Source organism: Diplotaxodon limnothrissa, linkage group LG5 (genome assembly GCF_057381915.1).
Source record: "Diplotaxodon limnothrissa isolate DT_005_m linkage group LG5, D_limnothrissa_male_GT1.1, whole genome shotgun sequence".
Taxonomy (NCBI): Eukaryota; Metazoa; Chordata; class Actinopteri; order Cichliformes; family Cichlidae; genus Diplotaxodon; species Diplotaxodon limnothrissa.
The window spans coordinates 16,848,653-16,872,508 of NC_140600.1; the positions used below are offsets into that span (position 1 = coordinate 16,848,653).

The window sequence follows — 23,856 nt, forward strand, 5'->3', positions numbered from 1 at the left end:
GGAAGAAGCAACTGTTAATGTTATTTTTTCCACAAGAGAGATCCAGCCTAAATATGAACACAAATCTAATCTTACAAGTGTTTCTGAATCTGATCTGCTTAATAAGCCCCCAAAACATGTATTAAAAAAACAAAACAAAACAACTATGTAAGAACACGATAATATAATGGATTTCTTTGGTAATATTATCACATCTGCTTTTAACCTTAAAGTTTTTGGATGGGTCAGATTCCAAAAAGATGCTTTTTGTAATTTGGACACCAGGGCCCCATTTCAGGAAGCCGGTTTAGAAAACTCAGAGTGAAAAACGATACTCAGGGTTGAGTAACCCCGAACTGTCCAACTCGGAATATTCTGTTTCAGAAAGGCTGATAACAATTAGTTCAATCAACGCGGAGTTGCTTTAACCCCAAGTTAAGCGCGCGCACGAGGATACATAAAGCCCTGATTAGTGGAGCACAGATTAAGCGAGTCACCATGGAGACGGAGGGAAAGAAGGCACGGTCAATGTATCTTACAGCGCTTGAGGCCGAAATTCTGATGGCAGTATATGCCGATAACATGCAAATTCCGCGGAAAAAAAATAACACAGCCTCAGCTGCAAAACAAAGGGAGCATGCATGGCAAAACAAAGCCGACAGAGTCAATGCGTGAGTGTTAATTTAAACATTGATCTAGGGATTTCCACCCATTTAACACGTTATTTTATTATATGTTATTTTATTTTTTATGTTATACATTTGATTTTGTGATGTGATGTGAGCGCAGGTGCAACCCAACAGGCCCCAAATGTTCCTGGCAGCAAGTAAAAATGAAATATAAAAATATAGTCCAAACAGGTAAGGTGTAATTGTATTATGAGCCATAGTGCTTGGTCTGTTTGTCCGATGTAAATCAATTGCAGTTAGAGGCTACATTAATTTTCTTTCTGTAAGCACTTATTGAAATTATCTGAGCACATTACAAGTACATATTTGCTTACTCTGTATGCTCAAATGTGACCCGTTATAGCCAACAGAAAAAAAAAGCGGAGGCCCGAAAAACAGGTGGGGGTCCTCCACCACCACCACTACACAGAGGCTGAGCAGTTGGCTTCCACATTTGTGATAATGTTGGCAGCATCACATATGATCTTCACAGTGCAGAGAACACAAATTAGCATCCATTACTATAATGAAATAATTTGTTAGTTTGAAATGCTACAGGGAACTATGTACCTGTACATTAATGCTGTGGAAAGACTTCCTGTTCACATAGTCTCCTTCATTTACTGAAGGAGCAATGATTGGAATGTGAGTGCCATCTATACAGCCAATCACAGCTGGGAACCGTGAAAATAAATGTAAAATTTAAGTAGTAGTTCAAATATCACCACATCATGAAGTAAGTTTCGTTCATCCTGATACCTGCAATTTTGTGGCATCCCTCGTTGATAAATCTTGTGGGTCTATGACCGGGGAACACCACAAACGAGTACAGGAGACGTTTCAGTGCAACTGTAACATTCCTGACTGCCCGACAGACGGTAGCCTTGGAAACGTGCTCAGCGTCACCAATATTATACAGAAAGCTCCCGTTTGCAAAAAACCGAAGTGCAATACAAATAATATGTACAGAACTGAGAGGATGTCCGCGATGTGTCACATGAGCAATATTAGGCCTGAGGATGTTATTCAAATAAATTATAGATTGTGCTGAAAAACGGTAACGTTCACACAGAAAATCATCAGGAAATGATAAAATGTCCGAACGCGCTCTAATCACTCTCTCCCGGCGGAGAGCTCTGCGGAGAATTTGGGCTTCAACATCTACTGGCTCTTCAAGGAAGGGACACGCCATGTCTGACACTTCCTACAGTCAGGTTTCCGACAAAGAGGCGGAGAAGGTCAGGGTTAGTTGAAGTAAACCTGCTAGGGGGCAGGTTAGCTTCACGGAGTGTGTCGTCATAGTAACTCACTCAGAATTAATCTAAACTCGCTTTGTGAAACCGAAAACCCAGAGTTTTCGTTAACTCAGCGTATACTTACTCAGAGTTTGCACTAAACCGGCTTCCTGAAACAGGGCCCAGGAATGCCTCCTCAGGTTTTAATGCAGTTTGTTTAACTCTTTTATGGTTTAAATTGATTTAAATTTGAAACAACAAATCTGTCAAATCTCTTTGAGCAGCGTGACGCTCTAAATCTGTCCCACCCTATGCTGTCAAAGACAGTTGCAGCTCACCAAGAGAAAGTCTTGCGTGCTGTTTATTCAACATATTACTCAGTAATTGTATTTGATTTGATCTCCAGGCAAACGGGATCCATTGTTTCATCACACGTTTAATCTTGGGACATCACATATGTCCCTTTTCCCTTTTATTGCTTTATATTCACATGCAAATCAGATCAGGTCCACCACTCAGGTCCTATTGTCTGTAGTCAAACCCCTTTCCAATTACTCAGCACAACAAATAACAACATCTGAAATGACACTAAGATCTCGGTTCTTTTCATCTCTCCTCATTCTGATTTCACACATAACTTTGTTTTTCTTCTCTCTTGATGCTCAGTCACCTCCAGAGGTGGGTCGAGTATCCAAAAATTGTACTCAAGTAAGAATAGCATTACTTTAAAATATTATTACTCAAGTAAAAGTGAAAAGTAGTCTTCAAAAATGTTACTCAAGTAAGAGTAAAAAAGTACTTGGTGAAAAGACTACTCAAGTAGTATGGGCTCAAAATGTGGTCATAAATATTTTGTACTTGTAAAAAAGATTTGTATGTGTAAAAAAGATTTGTGTGCGTAAAAAAGATTTGTGTGTGCGTAAAAAAGATTTGTATGTGTAAAAAAGATTTGTGTGTGCGTAAAAAAGATTTGTGTGTGGACTTAGAAAAAAAACCCCTGCAAGTTACAAGTACGGATTTTTGACCCTATTTTTCTTCCTTTCATCTGATTGGTCAATGTCATGTCAATCACAAATGTAACAATCCAATCAGAGAACAGATGGGTTTGGCTGTCGGAGGGGCGCTGTTTTGAACTGCAGGTCCTTGAAGGGTGATACCGTTTGAAGCTGGAGGATCGCTATATAAATATCCGATAGCAGCTAGGTCCCCTAACTTTCAGTAGCTGTTGAAAGGAAAAAGTTGTGGTATATCAGTGGTTAGAAATAACATTATTACTTTAGGATTAGTTTAACACAAAGTCAGGGCTGACCCAGGACCATTGCTGTGAGTCACAGCGCAGCATAAAAGTCCTTTCACATCGGATGCAGGATACGCTGCTAATGCTAACTGCTAACTAAAAGCAAAGGATCCAGAATTTGTTACGCTGGCTGCTGGGCTCTGTGGGTTTTTGCAGCTGCTCTACCTGTACTAGATGCACCTGCTCCTTGTCTTTTCTATCTCTGACTTTATGTCCTCTACAAGAGTTTGTTTTTTTTGCTAGTTCTTCAAATGTTCAATAAAAACATGTATGCTAATTCATAACGAAGAAAGCTTTGTAATGAAGACTGTCATTTCCAAAACACTGCCCGCCCCCACCCCGCGGTCCGCAGCGCTGTTGAAAAGGCTGTGGAAGTCCCTGTATTAAACACGTAGACCTGTGACATAAAAATCACCAAACTCGGACGACCACAGACTGTTTTCCTTCGTGGTGATGAAGGAAAACGCTGGGTTGGCATGTAAAAGGGCATTTATTCCCTTCAAAGACCTGCAGTTCAAAAAAAGCGCCCCTCGACAGCCAAACCCATCTGTTCTCTGATTGGATTGTTACATTTGTGATTGACATGACATTGACCAATCAGATGAAGGGAAGAAAAATAGGGTCAAAAATCCGTACTTGTAACTTGCAGGGTTTTTTTTTCTAAGTCCACACACAAATCTTTTTTACGCACACACAAATCTTTTTTACACATACAAATCTTTTTTACGCACACACAAATCTTTTTTACGCACACAAATCTTTTTTACACATACAAATCTTTTTTACGCACACACAAATTCTTTTTACACATACAAATCTTTTTTACGCACACACAAATCTTTTTTACACATACAAATCTTTTTTACGCACACACAAATCTTTTTTACGCACACAAATCTTTTTTACACATACAAATCTTTTTTACGCACACACAAATCTTTTTTACACATACAAATCTTTTTTACAAGTACAAAATATTTATGACCACATTTTGAGCCCATAAAGTAGCGAGTAACTGTTTGAAATGTCCGATTTATTTTATAAATAAATGCTATCAGACAAACAAAAATAAATAAATATACAAATTTTAGTATTTTCAAAAGGAATATATGTAAAAAGATCAATAAATTTTTTTTCCAGATTTCAGTTTTTCACAACATAAAGCTTTTTTCACCAATACCTACAGTAAATAATATAAATATATAAACAGTGCAAACAATTTCCAGTGACAAGATATGCTGTAAACTTTATATTAATTTTTGCTCCAAATGGCACAGCAGCCTCAGAGAAAACATTAGAACGAGGTATCTTCATCATATGTACATACAAGGCAGCTCAGTTTACCATAAGTTGTATGGGTGTGCATCTATTTCTGCATATTTAGCAAAAATGTGCCATTTCTTCACTTAGTGAGGTGATGGTTAAGCTTCAGCAGCAGTTTGCTCTCAAGGTTCTTGCTGTGAAGCTGTCATTGTTTAGCAGTGAACAGGAGTCCTGCATGACTGAGAAGTCCTTCACAAGCTCCAGATGCATGAAGGGCTGTATTGATTTTGATCGACAGCTTCTTGATGTTAGGAACGCCATGCAATAGATCCACACCTCCAGTGAATGGACATGAAAGGTACCTCTCCAGCCCTGCTTCTGGCTTTCCTGACCCCATGGATCCATCATCTTAGTCGGTTAGGCTGCTGTTTGCCCTGGCCTCATCCAGCTCTGTGTCGAGGTGATGTCTGATGAAGTTGAGACCCGTGAAAGGTGTATGGTTTTCAAAAGAATTGGGTCTGGTCATTATAGTGCAGTATACACTGCCAAGCTGCAGATGTTTGGCAAGAAGATTTGATCACACTGGAGATGTTTTTTACTAACTCTTGTAGAAAAACAAAATCCTGTCATTCATATCCCGCACAAACAGTTTGCAATGAATTCTAGATTAAGTTTAAAATAAGAATGTGTGCAAGGCTAAGCAGTGCTAGCCAATAGATCCTCCTGTTTGGCTGTTACTCTGGGAAAAGACGAGAAAGACATTGATGGAAGCCGTGACGGGAGCTGCGATGTGGCCTATATAATATTTATATTGTACGAACGTGATAATTCTGTATATTGTAATAATGTGATATTATATTGTTCAAACGTGAAAGGTATATTGTACTAACATGATAGTATATTGTTCTAACAATAGTATATTGTTAGAACAATATACTTTTCTATTTTTCTTTTGGCTGGGTGGCAGCTCTACGCTTCCGTACGACGCTACCGTATCCGAGGCTTTTCAGTGTGGCCTCACAAAATTGTGACGACTACAACAACCATGAAAAGAGTTGGATGGACATTGCTGCTCAATTGCAGCTGTCTGGTCAATGTTTTCCATTAGTAATTTAGCAAAGTTGATGGTGGTGGTGGTGTGTGAGTGAGTGAAAGACAGAGAGAGGGAGAGCGAGAGACAGCTTTTGTATGATAAGCTTCATGTTATGGACGCACAGTTTGAGCACTCAAGTCGCATCAGAGCATCAGGCCGTATAGTGTGAGACCCTGCATCGTGACCTTTGAACTTCTAACCCCTGCGATTCAATTGTACAGTTTGAGCAGGAGCTGAATAATGCGACTGGAAAAAAATCGCACAGTGTTTGCCCAGCTTAATGCAGACTGTTTAAACTAAACAAGCTGTTGTTTCACATAATAAATTCTGCCAGCCGCAGTATTGCCTTCTGTTTTAACAGTTAAAGCAGTAGAGACGAGCTGTTTGCATGTGCGTTGAACTCCAGCGTCATTAACGAGGCTAGCTGTTAGCTTATAGCTCACGCTAGCTAACCAGCGAGCAGTTAAAAAGACAGCTGAAGCTGTACAAAACACCCACAAACTTGTCTCACTACAACGTAGCGCCGAAAATATGACTCGCAGCTTGAGCTCGACACAGCTGCTGTAACATAAGGCTGGCATCCAGCTAACCACAGCTAAGAAGATATTTAGAGAAAACTTACCGTTTCCTCAGGTTACACGAGCTGAGTTTTTTCACGCTGAAAAGTTAGTTTGCTTTGGCTCTCACTGAAGACACTGACACTGAAGACATAGCTGTTCTTTTGTACTGCTTTTAAGCGAAACGTTCTTTGTATATGAGGCCAAGGGTGTTCATCCTCTTCAGCTCTAGCGTAGACGGCTCCGCTATGTTTTCATCTTTCTTCTTTCGTGTGTCCGCTACTTTGAAACGTTTGGGCCGCACTGCCCGCCACAGTTTCAAACTGGTCATGTGACTGCATGGCCACATCTCATTGGTAAAAAAGTTACCGGAAACTCCACTGGCGGCATGTTATCTAATGTGTTAAACTAATTATTTTTTAAAAAGTAACGAGTTGAATTTTGCAAATGTAGCGGAGTAAAAGTCCCGTTTCTTCTTCACAAATGTACTCAAGTAAAAGTAAAAAGTATTGTGCAAAAAAGGTACTTTAAAAGTACATTTTTTTCAAAAACGTACTCAAGTAAATGTAATGGAGTAAATGTAACTCGTTACTACCCACCTCTGCTCACCTCACTAAACACTGCAGTTTTCAGTGCAGCACATTTAAGTGTCACCTTATATTGTTTTCTTTTAGCTCTTTCCCTGTGCTTTATTTCTTTGTAATCCATGCACTGCACCAATTATAATGACTATCTCCTGCTTCCTTCCGTTTCTTCAACTTGATAAACAAAAAGATACAAAGATTTTTGTTCGAAAACCTTCCTGCAATGTCACATCGGTCAAATGTATAAAGTAAGGCTTTTGTTTTCATTTTGTTTCCTTTCAGGTATGATGTTGACTCCAAAAGCCCCGACCTGTCCAAACACGTGAGTACTCACAGCTATTTTAAACCTTGAACCACAGATAAATGGAGATCAGTCTTGGGTAAAATCTGAATTATTGGCTTGAATTGCTGTGGAGAAAATTCCTCCATGTAAACATTTAAATATGGTGTTTGACAAAATGGAAGATAGTAAAAATTCCTTTTATCAGTGGTCTAATGTTGCTTGTTTTAATTAGTTTGTCGCCTGCTGCATGTTTTTAGGGTGGAATAAAGCAAACCCCATCTATTGCCTGATCACATAAGTATCCAAATACAGAGTTTTTATTTGTTCTCTTTTATTCACAGTGCTATTGTTTTTAGATATGCAGTCATATACTGTACTTATATTTCGTATGTAAATGTACAGTTTAAATGTCTACTTGATCAGCAACTGGTTCTTTCATCGTCTTTTTTTATTGGTTTTACTGTTATTGGCACTGTAGTAATGGATAGTATGTAACACCATAATATACGTTCATGTAGAAAAAAGGATTACGTAATGCTTTTAACCATTAGTTTCCATTTAAAGCAATGCATCACATTATTTTTGTTCTTAATCATTTCTGGGGGGGGAAAACAAATTTTTTTTACTCATGACCGGAAACTATGGTGACAGAAAAGCATTGAAAATGTCAAAATAATCAGCGCGGGTGATTATTTGGTGTATTTGGATAAGTGAGGTTTGCGTTTTTCCATCACTTGCTTTAACTGTTCCTCTGTTGGGGTTTGGATTTTACTTTTGTGGCACAGCATGTTGTCGTCTTTCGGGTCCCACTTCCCCATTTTGAACAGTGCCAGGAGTGCTAGGTATTTGATATGGTGTTGTGTGCTGGTATATGATGTGCTCTGTTGTTATTGTTGTTGTTGTTGTTGTTGTTGTTGCTGCTGCCGCCCAACTTTTCTGGAAGCCCGCAGAACTCAACGTAGGTCCCAACATCTCTCTCACTTCTAACACTGCATGGCTGCTGTTTCACATGAATGAGCCGTCTCTCAGGAGAAAAGAAGGCGCCACTGATCACAATAAAAACAACTGAGAGCCAAGTCAAGCCATTTGCACAGCTCTTGTTACTGGCCACAGTAATTTCAGTGGAAGTATGTAGTTTTTGTGCCTTTCGAATGTTTTATTCAACGCCATCGAGATGATCAGGTTTCCAGGCTCTTATGGGCTGCATTGAGTGGAATTAATTGGCTCAAAAAAAACCTAGAGACTCATTGAAATCAATCACTCTATAGCCCAATAAATTATTTAACGATCCCAGTCTGTCAAGGTCAATATTAAGGACTTTTGCCCCACATCCTGCCTCTGATAAGTTCAGGAAAGACTATGCTGAAAAATACACAATGAGATTCTTTGCAGAAAAACTTGGGAGTCTGATGAAGTAGATCAGTGCCGGCTGACACTGAGAGACTTCGTCCACAGACATGATGAGCTAGAGTCATAACTGTGTTCAATCATGTTTCTGGCCATTACACACGGGTCACTGAATGCCTCCTTCTTATCCCATCATGTGTAATACCTCACGGTTCATTAAATGAGTGGTTTACATCAGGTTGGTTGGAGCATATTCTGAGTGGGTTACAATAATTTCTGATGACGGGTTAAATTCAAATACTTTGAAATATGTCTCTACTTTGTTTTGAAGTTGAGGGACTCAAAGTACAGGTAGGCTCTTTTAATAGTATTCTCCTTCAGCTCAGATTATTATTATTATCCATCGAGTCTTCCCCTTTGTTTTACAATTTGTATTAAGATTTTGGTTATGTGGTTACCCAGCAAATATGGTTGAAACCCTGACGTTATCTGGGGCGATCGTGACTCAAGAGTTGGGAGTTCGCCTTGTAATTGGAAGGTTGCCGGTTCGAGCCCGGCTCGGACAGTCTCGTCGTTGTGTCCTTGGGCAAGACACTTCACCCGTTGCCTACTGGTGGTGGTCAGAGGGCCCAGTGGTGCCAGTGTCCGGCAGCCTGGCCTCTGTCAGTGCGCCCCAGGGTGGCTGTGGCTACAATGTAGCTTGCCATCACCAGTGTGTGAATGGGTGTGTGGATGACTGGTTGTGTAAAGCGCTTTGGGGTCCTTAGGGACTAGAAAAGCGCTATACAAATACAGGCCATTTACAGGCCATTTATCTCTGTGGTTAGAAGTGGAAACAGTATCACAGCAAAAACTGAACTGTAGAACTGTTGATGTTTTTTCTATGTTGGACAGAGGTCTGGTCAGATGAGCTCTTACAAAGTGAGAAATGTAGAATCAATTATCGCAAAGAAGCAATTAATATGGTTAGTTCACGGCTTTGAAACAACCACACAATGGATTCTCCATGTACTCGTGCTAGTTTTATTGGATCTGTTGAGATGTGCTTTTTTAAAAACGTTTTGTCTTTTGCTGTGTAACCACGTTATACTGTTATCTCACGTCTGTTGACAGGTGGGATGGATGGAAAAAATTCACGGTGCTGTTAAGTTGCCTATGTGTGAAACAGACCTGATTTTAGTGGAAAACATTTTGACCATTGCATTAACCCAGTATGCAATCATGCATACGTAGCCTACTGGATTACTTGGGTTCAGTTCTATAAACCAGCTTCACACCAGCAATGGACATGATAACACAACGTCACATCATTTAGCACATCACAGTAATATCACCTTTTATGAAACGCATCGTATCAGTTGTATTTTAAGTGTAGCAAATACAGTACTTCTCGTGATGATCACTTTCATCACTTCTCCAAGGTTTTTTTTTTCCTTTTTAGCAGAAGATGTTCCCACTAAAAATGAAATAGTTTGCTGATGTAAACTGTGTATGGACGGCCAAATGTTAACTTTGACCTTGCGAATGAGCATGAGTGAACAAGCTTCAGTGAATTTATCAAATTCTTGAATTTGCATGAACGATCCAGTGGTACGAGATCTGGTGGAACATCCTGAGGTTAATCTGACTTGATCTGTAGACTTTCTGTTTCACGTCTACAATCCCGCCCTTCTTTTTTTCCTTTCATCTTCTATTTTTCTTCCTTCCTTTCTTCCCTGCAGGACTTTTTGGGTCAGATGTTCTGTACTCTTGGCGAGATTGTTGGATCGCCAGCCAGTCGACTGGAGAAACCACTGGGGTGAGTAGGAGTTCAAGCCAATTTTCGCAAAGGCAAAATGCCCCCTGACTCCAAATGTGATTGAGGAACACTAGACAGTGCTAAGAGGGGAGAAAGGGCAGAAAAAATGACTTTGACACAAATGCAATTACTTATCTCAGTTCCGAGTTTGGGTTAATAACGCTCTTTCGGGAGCTTCATACCTGCATATCTGGTTTAGGCATCTTCACAGGTATGAACATAACATTTAAATAACAACATACAGACTAGATCCAGCTTGGCATTTCTGATGCTTTTCTAAGAAAGTGATTGCAGAAAATCACATAAATGGGTTCTTACAAAATGTGTCCATTAGACGAACTTGGATGTCAGTTGACTGCCAGCACATGGCACTGTAGCATGTTGCAATAATAAATAGTTTGTCTGGTACTGACTGAAAATAAGATGAATTCATTGATGTAAGTTTTGTCTCCTTTAAAAAATGCTAGTGAAGCATTAGCTTGCGTGTTTTTCAGAAGCTTTACATCAGCTGCGAGGAGATTATTAAAGTACAAAGTTATAAAGGACTGAGAGATGTGTATAAATAGACTAGAGGAGGTGCTAATTTAGTAGAAAAGACACTGACTTAGGGCCAGAAAGAACGTGAGGTAAAAAGAGAAATCACAAGAGGGGGCGGATGATGGGAAAAAAGGCAAAGACACAGGGGCGGTTTAGAAGGAGACGTCGGTAAAGACACAAACCAGACAAGAAAGGAGAGTGTGTGTGAGTGTGCCGGTGGTGTCTGGTGGGGTGGAAGAGGTGGGTGGGGGCCAACACCCACATCCTACAGATGTTATCCACTGATAATTATTGTCATTAAAGAAAAGGGAATCGAGTAGAGCAAAATTACCTAAATTACTGCTCATCTCCTCAGCTTGTGCTCTCACACTAGCCGAGGAAAATGTAGTGTTAATGGGGTATCCTGTTATCTGTCTTTTTATATCTATCAACCATCATCATCACCAGTCTGCCGGGCTATTGTGCATTCAGGCAAAGTTGTTCAAATGCTGCTTTCAGTACAATGTGCTGGTTCTTACGTCTGAATGTGTTACCCTGGAGAGCATTAAGACAGAACATCTGAATACCGATTAGTGATGGGTCGTTCGCGAACGAAAAGGCTCTTAGAGCCGCCTCTTTGACGTGAACGACGCGAGCCGGCTCCTTATCGCGAGCCGTCACGTGGGGGTTTTTTTTTTTCTTTTTCTCAGCCTCTCTCTCGCACTTTTTTTCCGCTTCACTCTGCACGCGAGCCTTGTGCTTTACGCTGGGCAGAGGGGGGGAGGGGCGGTAGTTACACTCAGTAGCACAGGAACAGAGACAGAGAGAGAGAAAGAGAGGCAGGGACAACAACATAAGAAAGGTATAGTAATCATCCACAACTATTTTCGGTTGCAGATGATAAAGGATTCAGAAAGTTTATTCATGCAGGTCCATATGACAGAGAATGTGCATCTTCTGTTTGTTTTCATATTATAATTTATATTTAATTGTGTTGTGGTTTGCAGTGTTTTGTGTTCTTTTCACTTTAAATTTGTAAAAGGAAAAAGCTGAAAATTTAAATAGTTAAAACTTGAAATGTGAATAGTTGATTTTTGTATTATATGATTTATTTATTACATTTTATGTGGAGTGAATAAATAAAAGTATATTTACGGTGGCCCCTAGAGACAAAGCACATACAAACTTCAAATCACGTACGAACTCTGAAGCATGTACAAACTCCAAAACACGTAAAAACACGTACAAACTCCAAAACACGTACAAACTCCGAAGCACGTAAAAACTCAGAAGCATATAAAAACTCAGAAGCACATAAAAACTCAAAACACGTACAAAAGACAACAGAAGTGCTCCAGGATGCTGGGCACAGTGTTGAGCCTTTGTTATCTTGTGGCTACACAAGCCAGCAAGTACCAACGACCGGATTTGGTGTGTGGTAATAACAGGTAAATGAACTTTTTTTTTAAATTATTTGAATATATATGAGTGCCTGTGTATAAATACACAAACAATACACACATGCTTTCAATTGTGTAATTTAAGTGATCTAGTAGCTCTGCTTTGGAAGTTCAGTTCATGCTAGAAATGTGTTTTGGAGTTTGTACGCGTTTTGTCTCTAGGGGCCACCGCATATATTTATATATAAACATATATAAATAAAACCACTTTTTTTTACGTTAGTAATTCCTTTTGTGCATAATTTTATATTATTGTTAATAATAAATTAATTAAAGCAACAAAACAACCTGAAGAGCCGGTTCGGAGCCGAAAGAGCCGGCTCTTTCTAGTGAGCCGAACCGAAAGAGCCGGATCTCTAAAAAGAGCCGGAAATCCCATCACTAATACCGATATTTAACTGGTAAATATAAAAAATGATTACCATGTTCCTGCACTGGCGAACCTGACATGACTTTCACTTTCACTTAAAAAACAAACAAACAAAAAATTAAATCTTTGTAAGCTGATTTTTAAATTAGTGTTTTAGGGGTTTTGAACCGATTTATTATTTATTATTCATTAAGTTGTTAGATTGTGTCCATCATAATCATCGAATTACTTTTATTTCTACTTGTGTTCTCTACCAGACTTTGCGTTTGCAGTTATCTGCTGTAACATTAAAACTACCTGCCCAGCGCTTTGTAGGTCACCCATGAAAGCATGTAGAACAGTAAAGACATGCCTTGAGATATTTATGATGATTTCAATGAAGTAAAAATTTAAAGAGAACCCAGTGCAGGCTCGTCTAAAATCCCTGCTTGTGTAGATCTTTGTATCAAACAAATGCTGACCAGTAAAAACAGATTCAGGAACAGATGGTTTGTGCTGACATGTTTAAAAGAACAAAGATTGTTAGAAATGTGCTGTCATTAAAAAAAAAAAGGTCTGCAACAAGTGTTTCTTTTTCTGGGATTTCGCCTCTTTTTCTGGTAATGTGACAAACTGTTGTTCAAATGCAGGAACACATGTGGACATACAAATCACCAGGCTGGTATACTTTAGTGCAAAGATTTCCATACAGGTCTTATTTAAGAGTAATATCTATGTTTTACAATCCAAGTCTCTGTCTCTGTTCTCTTCATGACATCCATTATTAAATAAAATGCCCGTCAATGCCAATATTTCTACCAGCAACATAGGGGACGTGCTGTTGATAGACAGACTTGTCACACACAGCTGTGGCTACAACTGTAGCTTGCCTCCACCAGTGTGTGAATGTGAGAGTGAATGAATAGTGGAATTGTAAAGTGCTTTGGGTGCCTAGAAAAGCGCTATATAAATGCAATCCATTATAATTTGTGCAGTGAACTTTACACTGAATGTCTTGTGTCTTTAATACATAATACGAAAGAGGGCTCGGTTGTGTCGGCACACCTGTGATGATGAAAGTTGCAAAACTGTTACCAAACCATTTCCGACTGTGTGTTTATGCGTTCTCTCTATCCTTGGTTCACATTTTCCACTGAAGTTGCCGGCTCATGGGGGGGCTTTAGCAAATATAATTTGCCCTGAAAGTCTATATTGAGAGCATAGAGATTACTAATGTTATTAGAAATTTAATATCGAGCCATGTCTATCTGTAGTGGGAATATGTATGGCATGTTTAGAAAAGGAAATGGAGTATTTGCCAAACCATTCATTTTTACTTTGAGACATTCTGCAGCTGCGAGATAAAGGAAGTGCTTGCCAAATTTCATTTTTACGACAGCCTTTAATCTTTCTTTAAAGGCTGCAAAATAAAAGCTCCGCTGGAAACCAAAACAAAAATAATTACATCAACCTTTCACCATTCATGGCGTATGTAGGGCAAGCCTGTTTTTAACATGGTGAAAGCCGGCATACCAGTGTAACTCTGGGATAGTACATGAGGAGTTTGTTCTGGCTTGTAATGACTGATCACTGATTTCTGGCTGACTCTGATTCAGATTTTGGGATCACTTTAATTCAGTGCTCTTACTTAGTCAATATGCAGTAAACAATACCCTTAAATGCCATTCCCGTGAGATATTAAACACCTGTATGATTATGTGCAGGACACAAAGGTTAGCTTATACAAAGGATTTAAAGTGATTAGCAACTTTTCACTGCAAGTTATAGATAACAGGCTGAGTTGCTGCTTCTTTTAATAGCTTCCATGGGGTTGAGTTTGTAATGTGGAGGAACAGTAAAAACACAGAGTTTAAATGAGCATGTACATATACACATTCACACACAAAGTGTTGCATTTCCCTGGCAGATATACTCGCGACTGAAATTTGGTTTCATGTTTCTGTTGAGTAATGAAGAGTGATTCATATTTCATTGCTTGAAAAATGTCCAAACATTTGGAAAAACATTTGGAAAAAAAAATCAGGGAATGTTTTAGAATATTGCTTTTGTTTTTCATGTTTCAGTACGCTGTTTCGCTTTTCACCTGCAAATGCAAAGTATCTAATATGGTGTAAGTCGGAGAAGTAAATCTCTATACATATCTACTTCTATGTGTTTGTGTCACATATGTACATAAATCTGCTTCTTTATAAATTCTGCAATACCATAAAGTACAAATAAGATCACATTAAAATGCATAACTTAATTTTAGTCCTTTCTTTCAGCCTCTAAACGTATACTGTCCTTCATATGCAAATGTGTGCACAGACTTGAAAACACACATGAAAAAACAGGCATGTTTTATTTATTTATTTCATAGATCCTGAGCATAAATGGCACACAAATTAATAAGTGTATTTTATTCTTGTCCCCTGTCTTGTGCTCTCTTTTCTCTGGCTAATTGTAATGGCTTTAATCTTCCTGAAATTAGTGCTTATTTAATTAGGCAGCAGCCATTGTGATTTTCATTATATTAAAAAAAGAGAATAGAAAAAAAGCTCCTGATGGCAGCGAGAGCGAGAGAGACAGCGACACGCACACACACACAGAGGGAAGGAAAAATTAATGACCAGTGACAGAGGGACAGAAACACAGACGCTGATGAAAACACTCAAAACAACCTATAATTGCTTGTCTGATTCTACACAACACGAGTCGCTGTCTTAGAAAAAAGTGAGAAAGGCAGAGGGAGGTAGATAATATTCACTCAATATGTTTAGGATGATGCTTTCATTACACATGTTCTTCTTTCTGTAAAATCTACCCATGAGACTATCTATCCATCAACCCATTATAAATGCAGACCTGTATTTAACAGATGCTAAAGATGTCAAAATCCCTTCACAGCTCTACTCTGTTCTCAGGGGTATTGGTGTCAGCAGAGGCCTCCACTTTAATTGATTTTGCTGCTACTTGTTTGTAAGAGACTTTGTATTCAGGTGTCACGGTCTTGAGCAGGATGAATTTTATTGTAAGACACCGAGTAATTAGCACTGCTAGTAATTAATTCATCAGCTTGTGTGGCCTCAAAGCCTCTTGTCAGGTGCTGTTTAGTGCACTGTGTGATTTGCACATTCCCTTTGAATGTGAATTGTGTCACTGTCCAAATACTGTGCTTCACCTGTTACATAATACTCAATACATCCTATTTGAATCACTAGACTTCAGCTAAAAACACGACTAACTAAAAAGTTGTGTTGAAATGACAAAAGACTGGCAACACACACGGCCAACAGTGTGGCTAAAAACCGGCCACGTACCTAGTATGCCATATAAATTACTTTTGATTTAAAGTTTGCAGATTGCTGTTTCAAACTATACATTTACATATAACATTTGTACAAATATATTTTCACCATCTCTCTCCGAACTCATTTCCATCTCACGCTCACTTCAAGCATGAACTGTTTCAGGGTTTTAACTCATGGAAACATGGATAAACATGCTTGTTTATTCCCGATATTGTTGCAGTTACCTATTGCCAGCAGATTAGACAAGTGACCATGCTGTGTCTTTAGCTGACAACGAGCCAGCTAAATAACAATGGCTGGTTATACGCTAACGTTATGTGAGCTAATGTTAGCCTTGAGTGTTCTAAAACTCAGACTCTCTCTGCTAAGTGTCCTACAATATTAGAGCTGTTTCAAAGAAAGCTTCACTAATGCTGGCTAACAACAGCTAACAGCTGAAAAAATAACAGCTAACAACGATGGAAAAATGAGCTTCACTTACTCATCAATTTGATTCAGACTCCTTTAACAAAGTTCTACAGTCTTCTCCAGAGCAAACAGATATGGACACCCAGCTGAGGTAAATGAAGGACTGACAGCCTACACTCAGTATATATGGTGGGCAGAGCTGTTTGTCCTACAGCGGCCATCATAGCTAGGATCATTCACTTGAATCGGGAGGTGTAAGAAAAGGGAACTGACTAGAATCCAGTGACCTCCGGCAGTGATATTTTGCACACTGTGCTTTTAATTTGACAGTCAGAGTCATGCTAGCTGTTTCCACTGCAATGTAGTGCAGATGGGTGAGAAATTAAAGGCCAAACCAACATGAAGTGCTTTAGTAAGCAGCTTGTGTGATGCCTGGCATTGATTTTCTAAGATTGAACTCTCATGGTGCGACCAAAAAAAAATTTCATCTGGTGCTTTGATAATAGCCTGCTGCTGGTGGGTGCCATCCATAGAGTCTGTCTAAAATCTCCCAGAGGTGTTAAACTGAAACTTGATTGTGAAGGTCATGCATATGACTGAAATCAGTTTCATGCTCAGTGACTGCTCATGCAAAATGGTAGGAACAGATGAAAATGCATAAATATAGGACACATTTAATTGTGGGATAAAGAAGATTTGCAGTGAACATATTCACTAAGGAGAAAAGTAAAACCCAAACCATGACTGCAAAATCCCTCACACAGCCTAGGGATTTGGAGTTTTCCCTTAAACTGCAGAATTAAATTGGTCACTAACTGTGTCTTTGTCACAAGTTGCGAGCCATGTTGTCATATTTTTTGTCATCCGTCACGTGTCACTGATTGATGCTACAGACATATGGCTCTCAGTTTTGTGCTAGACTTTAGATAAACCTGTTCTTGCTTACCTGAAGCAACTATACTGGGTAAGAATGGATGTCAGCATCATTTGGAATACAGGTTTATAAGCCGGTAGTGTCATAATATGTAAATCAGACGAGTCTTTTGTTTCCACTCTGATTTCATCTCAACTGAAAGCGACACAGATTTAATAAAAGTGCTTCAAACAAACCTTAAAAGCAACCTTTTAAAAGATTTATAAGGACCCAAACTATTGCACTCAGTGTTATTAAATGAAGTAGCTCTGGTACTTAAGTCCAGCTAAGTAGCCTGTCTGTGGGCTCTAAACAACAACCGAGGGGAATCAGTTTCCTTAGAAACATCAGCCAGCCCTTGTCATTCACTCAGCAGGTGTAGTGTGAGGCAGTCGTGATTACCAGCCAACAAGTTCATTAGTCTTTAGCGTGACTGAAAAATACACTCTTGAGCTCATAGTTTCAGAGCCCTTCTTTAAACAAATGGCTAAATTAGCAGATTGCTTAATGGAAACTGTTGCTGAGACTACATTTGGCCTTCTGTGCTATGTCAAATTATGTGGACATTTTTATCAAACCTGACCTGTCACGGTATAATGTCTGTACTGTGTTACGATGATATTGTGCTTATTTACAGGGTTATGTGTTTCTGACACGTGACTCCAGCATTTCCTAAAATGTTAATGAAAATAATTCATTGTGTACATGTGGATGTGTGATAGAGAGAAAGGAACAGAGAAGAGCAGAGCTCTGCCGCCAAACAAGACATTTGTTTCATCTGAACATCAAAGGTCCTCGGCTCTTTCATGATTGCTTCAGATTGTATGCCGCTCTCTTGCCATTGGCCTCAAATGCATAAAAACTGAATGGCACATATGGCACATAATTCAAAATGAGTGTCCTCTTTATAATAATGACATTGATATATTTATATATTGAACATTATGTGTAGTAGTGTCCGTGCCTAGAGAGGTTGCTGTTGAAAGGCTCTCGTGTGTCTCAGAGACGGAGAAAAACAAAACCATTTCTTGCTGTTAGAGTAAACACCACTTACCTCACTACGAGAGGGAGATGTGAGCTATCATATTACCATACAAAGCATGACTTTAGTTTTCCAAACATACCACAAGACACATTCAGCAGGTAAAGGATATTTATCCAGTGAAATATTTCAACCTTTTCTAGACAAAGATTTATTATTATCATGTATTATTTTCAGGCAGCATATTGCAGTGGCATTGGTCATCCCTTGGCTTTTCTCTTTGAGCCACTGTGAAGCTGACATTTGTATTTTTGTGTGCAAAACCCCATCATGTCTTGGATGGATTACTATGACATTTGGTAAAGACGTGTATGACTTTGGAGTTCCTTCACTTTAACTCTGGCGCAATCATCGGGTCAGGATTTTAATTTGTCTCATACTTTGGGTTATTACCAAATACCTGCAAAACTAATTACTTTTAAATCAGCCTACCTTGTGTTTAGAGCTATTTAGGAAATGTCAGCGTACAAGTAAAGCTGAACTAAGACGAGCACGCCCGGGTGCCTGTGGACTCTTGTGTTATTTAACAGCTGGATTTTCCAAGTCTGGAAAACCTAAATGGCAAAGATTGATGATTTTCTACCAATTCTTCATATAACCATAATTATCTTTTAAACAACAGTAAACATACAGGATTTAAAGACCTTAAAAGGGTTCTGCCATGATTAGAAAAACACTAGATTGCTCATATTTCTTTTTTCTTCTCAGCTGTCTAAGCCCATTTTAAAAACACCGACTAAAAGAAAATAAAAACCACCACTCAGCTACAAAACCAGCCGCTCTGATCGAGCACGTATGCAACCAAACACAGAAGAAACATCAGGATAGGAGAAGATAATTAAAGATAAAAGGTAAAAGATGCATTACATCACATGAGGAAAGACATAACAAATCCATACAACAAATCTTCTCAAATTCAAATTCAAATTCAAATTTTATTTGTCACACACACACAACCATACACAGTATGACATGGGGGTGAAATGCTTGTAGCTGTACAATGCCCGACCATTAAATGACAGAAGAAAAGTTCTACAATATTTACAATTTACTACAAAAATTTACAAATTAACTTAGGAATTTACAGTAAAGAACGTGCAAATAGCAGAAGAGATTATAAAGATAAGGATTATAAATTATAGGAATTATAGGATTATAGGATTCTCATACCAAGCATAACCACCAACCGCAAAACCCAGAGTTGACCTTCTTATTAGTGAACAAAGGTATGAATGGAATGATTAGGCTGAGTGCTTCAAATACAGACAATACGGTGTTTTTTATTTTTATTGATTCAGAAATGTTTAACTGTGCACAAACACTCTCAAGGCGCTGCCATTTACAGACTGCTGACCATAAACACCACATTTTTCAACTGATGCCCACAGAGCAGCTGCACTGCAGCAGATGGAGGTTAAATTACTTACTCAGTGGCTCACTGATGGTAGACAAGCAGGAGGTAGAATTATTGTCATTCACTTCAGTTTTCCCTCACTCCAACACTCCAGCTCGAAAAAATTTAGATGGCACGTTTCCTTTTCCCTGACATTCTGACAGCTACCATCGACAGTCAGCTCTTGTGGTCTGTTGTAGGATTTCTTTTAAAAACCTGCATATTTAAGGGAATTACACGGATGCGTGCCGTTTCATTTGGGACCATGGGAGACAGGCAAATTGAATAAAGCTGAATTAATAATGCAAAGAAGAACAAGAACGCGACAGAGAGAGGTGCATGATTAAAAGTGCAGAAAAGACATCGGAAAAATGTTAAGGGGAGCATTGAGGACGAGGTGTGTTTAAGCATGCGTTGCCTTTTACCGCTTCGATATTCCCTGAATGTCAGTGCAAATTACCGGAGCAGAAATGGGGGGAAATTGTTTGTGAATGTCAACAGATTCATATGGGGAGAGGCAGGATACCCAGCTGGGTAACAGTGCAAACCAACACCACAGCCGCTTCCTCGTCTCCAACTATTGGCCCCCCTGGATGAGGTGGAAGCTACAGTAGAAGTATTTATATTTGCAAATCTAAGAACTTTTGAGATGATTACATTTACAGTGTATGTGGGTTATGGCTGCCATTAAATCTATCTGTCCATCTACCTATCTATAAAGGTAGAGCTATCTCTCTAGGTGCTGTGAATATTTAAAACATATTTATATATATTATATGTATATTATATGTATTTTTAAAATAATATACAGACATGAATGGGCGATTCTTACATTTCTGCACAGAGTTCATAGCTGTTGTGGCTTAGCAACCTACCAGCCAATCAGACAACAGCATTCCCTGTGCTGGGTAAATTTTTTCCCCACCTTATATCAATATGTTTCAAACATTCACCCATCAATAAAGTCCATTATAGGATAATCAGAAATATTAACATTAAATTTATTCAAATTGTTGAATTGTTGTTGTTTTTAAATACTTTTTCTTTTTAAATATCAAAACTTTTTCAAATGAACAAATGTTTTGACCCTGATTTAGCTCCTTATGTTATTCGCTTCAGCTGTCAGTGGTAATGATCGATGATCGATGTATCAGTCATAGGGCAGAAACAGCTAGAAGTGGGACTCAATTTCTTACATGCCTGTAGGGGCCTTAAGCCTGTTGATTTTAAAAATGCTGCCACTGAATCTTTCGCCATGATCCCAACATAAAGGCTGTGGAAGCAGGATTATTTGTGGTCTTCTAAGAACTAAAAACTTTTTGTTACAGAAACATTGTCTTGGTTAGTCTTGGAAGTCACAGGCCTCCCTGGCAGCTGTCTTTGTTTTTTTGCAGAAAATAGCTCCAGTGAAACTTGGCTGCAAATGTCAAATATTTATCACTAAAAGTGCCAGAATAAAATCATCCACCTCTGTTTTTGCCACCACTGGCTGTAGCACAAGTTTCAGAGGTGAATATTACAAAACCACAGCCCACAAAGCCAGAAATAAGAGCATGGCTGGATGCCACAAGTTGGAGTCTAGACAGTTCAGTATAGAATAATATTCAGTCTTGTTTAGTCAAAAGCAATATTCAGTTCAATTTTATTTCTATAGCACCTAATCACAACAACATCTGCCTCAAGGTGCTTTATATTGAAAGGTGAAGACCCAACAATAATACAGAGAAAACTCCAACAGTCAGACGACCCCCTATGAGCAAGCACTTGGTGACAGTAGGATTGAAAAACTCCCTTTTGACAGGAAGAAACCTCCTATCTTAAACCCTGACTTCATTAAATTGAATTGATTACATATTGCTACACTTTATCTACTTTATCAGGAACACCTGTTCAACTTCTTGTTAACACAAATATCTAATCAGCCAATCGAAGGACAGCAACATTTAGGCATAAATGGTGAAGATGACTTATCAAACAGAAAAGCTTGGTTTTCACAATCCCTATAGAGTTGTAGGAGACGATATAAGGACTGCATCAGAATCATGACTTTAATATCAAATATCATTTAAACAAACTCTTGATAATGTCAGGCATCATTCAGGCAGTAGTAACAGAGTTTTCTGTTACTACTACCTTACAGCTTGTAAGGTATTTTGTGTTTTTGCATTTAATACTTGTTGCCCTTTTGCCTGAATAAGGAAACACTGAGGATCATTTTACATAGTTTCAATTTTTGCATCAAGAGTTGGATCATCTCCTGTCTGTCCTCTTGACTTCTTAGTCTTCATTTGAACTTCCACAGATCCATTCACACCAGTCAGAATAATGGATTCTCCTGGCTTTCTTCCCACTTTACCAGAACTGAACGCAGTTCATTTCATTTATTTATTTATTTCACACTTGGTACAACAGTTTCCACAGTTAGTTCTTTCAGACAAACCAACCACACTTTCTATCAGTAAAGCACTGCAACCATGTGTGAAAAGGAGCAGGAAGAAGAAAAGATTCTTATTAAACCCTGCTCCCTATAGGAAAGGTCTTGGGCATTTTTAATTCCCAGATACTCCACACATTTTTGTCCCTGAACATTGATAGCCACTGGGGCGTCTGTCAAGTCAAGTTGATCCTCCGCCCGACAGCAGGCGACATAGGCAAGCAAGGTCACGTGATGTGCATAAGTTCTGACCGCATTGAAAATAACCCTCGTTGCAGAATTGGGATGAATTTCAAATTATTAACTAGTCCTGCTTTTGTCTTGTCTCCTTGATATCAAGCTTCAACTGCTTATGACATTTCTTGTCTCCTGAATTTTCTACCATTAACATGTTAACATGCTCACAAGATTTCCATCACCCAGAGGGGGATTTTCATTCATCTCATCTATCCTAACCTTTCCAGCAGGATTGGAAATTGAACAATTTCATTCTTTCTGCAAGGTGGGTGGTTTTCTGACTGTGTCTGTTTCTTTATAGTAATCTTTATCTGTATCTCTGCTTAGTTCTCTCTATTTCTCTCTAACCTCACCTGTCATGAAAACCATGTCTCTTTCTAGCAGTCCTAACCCATGCTTCGAGTGAGCTGTGCTCCACTGCGCCCCATCATTACCTATCTGGAACATGCAGCTGTGCATGAGAGGGGGGGAAAAAGAGGAAAAAGAAAGCGGCAGTTTTGTTTTTTCTCTTCGTGACATTTTTTTTGTGATAAGACTCTCATGTTTGGCTCCTCTGGAGAAGAGAATTGAAGTTTCAGCTTTTTGAACACTGAATTTTCAGGTGCTGGTTCTCTGTGCTGTGGAATTATTGTCGGTGTAGCTTTCTGTTAGTCATATGCTGTATCGTTGTATGTCCTAGTGTTTCCTTGTGACTGGGCCTCATGATACTCATCTTTTCCTGAAACATTTGGCAAAAAAAACAGTCATTTAACAGTCAGCAAATTTCCATAACTTTTACAAATAAAAAAAATGCATTCGCTGGCCACTTCATTAGATACATCAGGTTAACTGCTCGTTAACTATCTAATGCAGTCCCATCTTAAAATAATGCTGCATGCGTTCACAAAAATTAAACATTTTATTATTTGTACTCATGCAGTCTCTCCCTCTTTACATAGCTAAGTACTTAACAGCAGATTTACTCATTACCAAAGTCCCAAAAGCTGTCTTGACAGTTGGCAAACGTCTTGGCATCTCCACACTGGGCACTTATTTCCAGTTAACAAGACCAGTCTTAAATGACTGGGGAGAGATCTGTACCAGTGTTTACCACAGACATGGATTCTATTTGTCATAGTGTTTTGGGTGGGGTTTAATGGGGTAGTGGGGTTAAGTACTTTGTTCTTCCAAAGTGCAAGTGCAAGTACTTCATGACAAGCAAATACTATAATCATCTGCCTCTCCACTGGGTCTCTGGTTCCCACTGCAGCTGGCAGTCCTTTTTCTGCTCTGCAGCCTCTGTGAGCTCAGTGTGGAGGGACTAAAAGCAGTTCTCTACCTGCTGCAGGGTTTCATTAGAGCAGCCCTTAAGCTTGCAGATCTTCAGAGCAAAACAACATCCGCAGTCGCAAGCTACAGTCCCAGAAGGCAGCATTAGAGTGTGTCTGACCCCAGGAGTCGATAAATAAAAACATAAATAAACAAGAACAGGAAAGAAAAGAGGTGTTACATTTGAAAAGCTATGTGTCTTCTATAAACTAAATCAGCTGAAAAATATTTAGTTAGTTTCTCCTGGTATGTCATTTAGGCACAAAGTGAAGTGGGTGGAACGAATATTTCACTTACCACTGATTGGTTAGTTTGAAATGAAAGACAGAATTGTCTCCCACCAGGAATGAATTCACTTGGTAGGAGTGGAAGTTTCTTTCT

The 23,856-nt window shown here is 39.0% G+C and overlaps 1 protein-coding gene across 2 annotated transcripts in view; it reads left to right on the top strand.

The window, feature by feature from the left end:
• The window catches only part of cpne5b (copine Vb), a 142,435-nt gene that overhangs the window by 41,563 nt on the left and 77,016 nt on the right, over positions 1-23,856 (top strand). Inside the window, exons 5-7 of one of the 2 annotated variants that reach the window (XM_085353967.1) lie at positions 6,959-6,998; positions 7,903-7,917; positions 10,028-10,104. In XM_085353967.1, coding sequence (XP_085210093.1) covers positions 6,959-6,998; positions 7,903-7,917; positions 10,028-10,104 — 132 coding nt within the window. The remainder of the gene's footprint in view (positions 1-6,958; positions 6,999-7,902; positions 7,918-10,027; positions 10,105-23,856) is intronic. The other variant, XM_085353966.1, reaches the window with a different exon arrangement.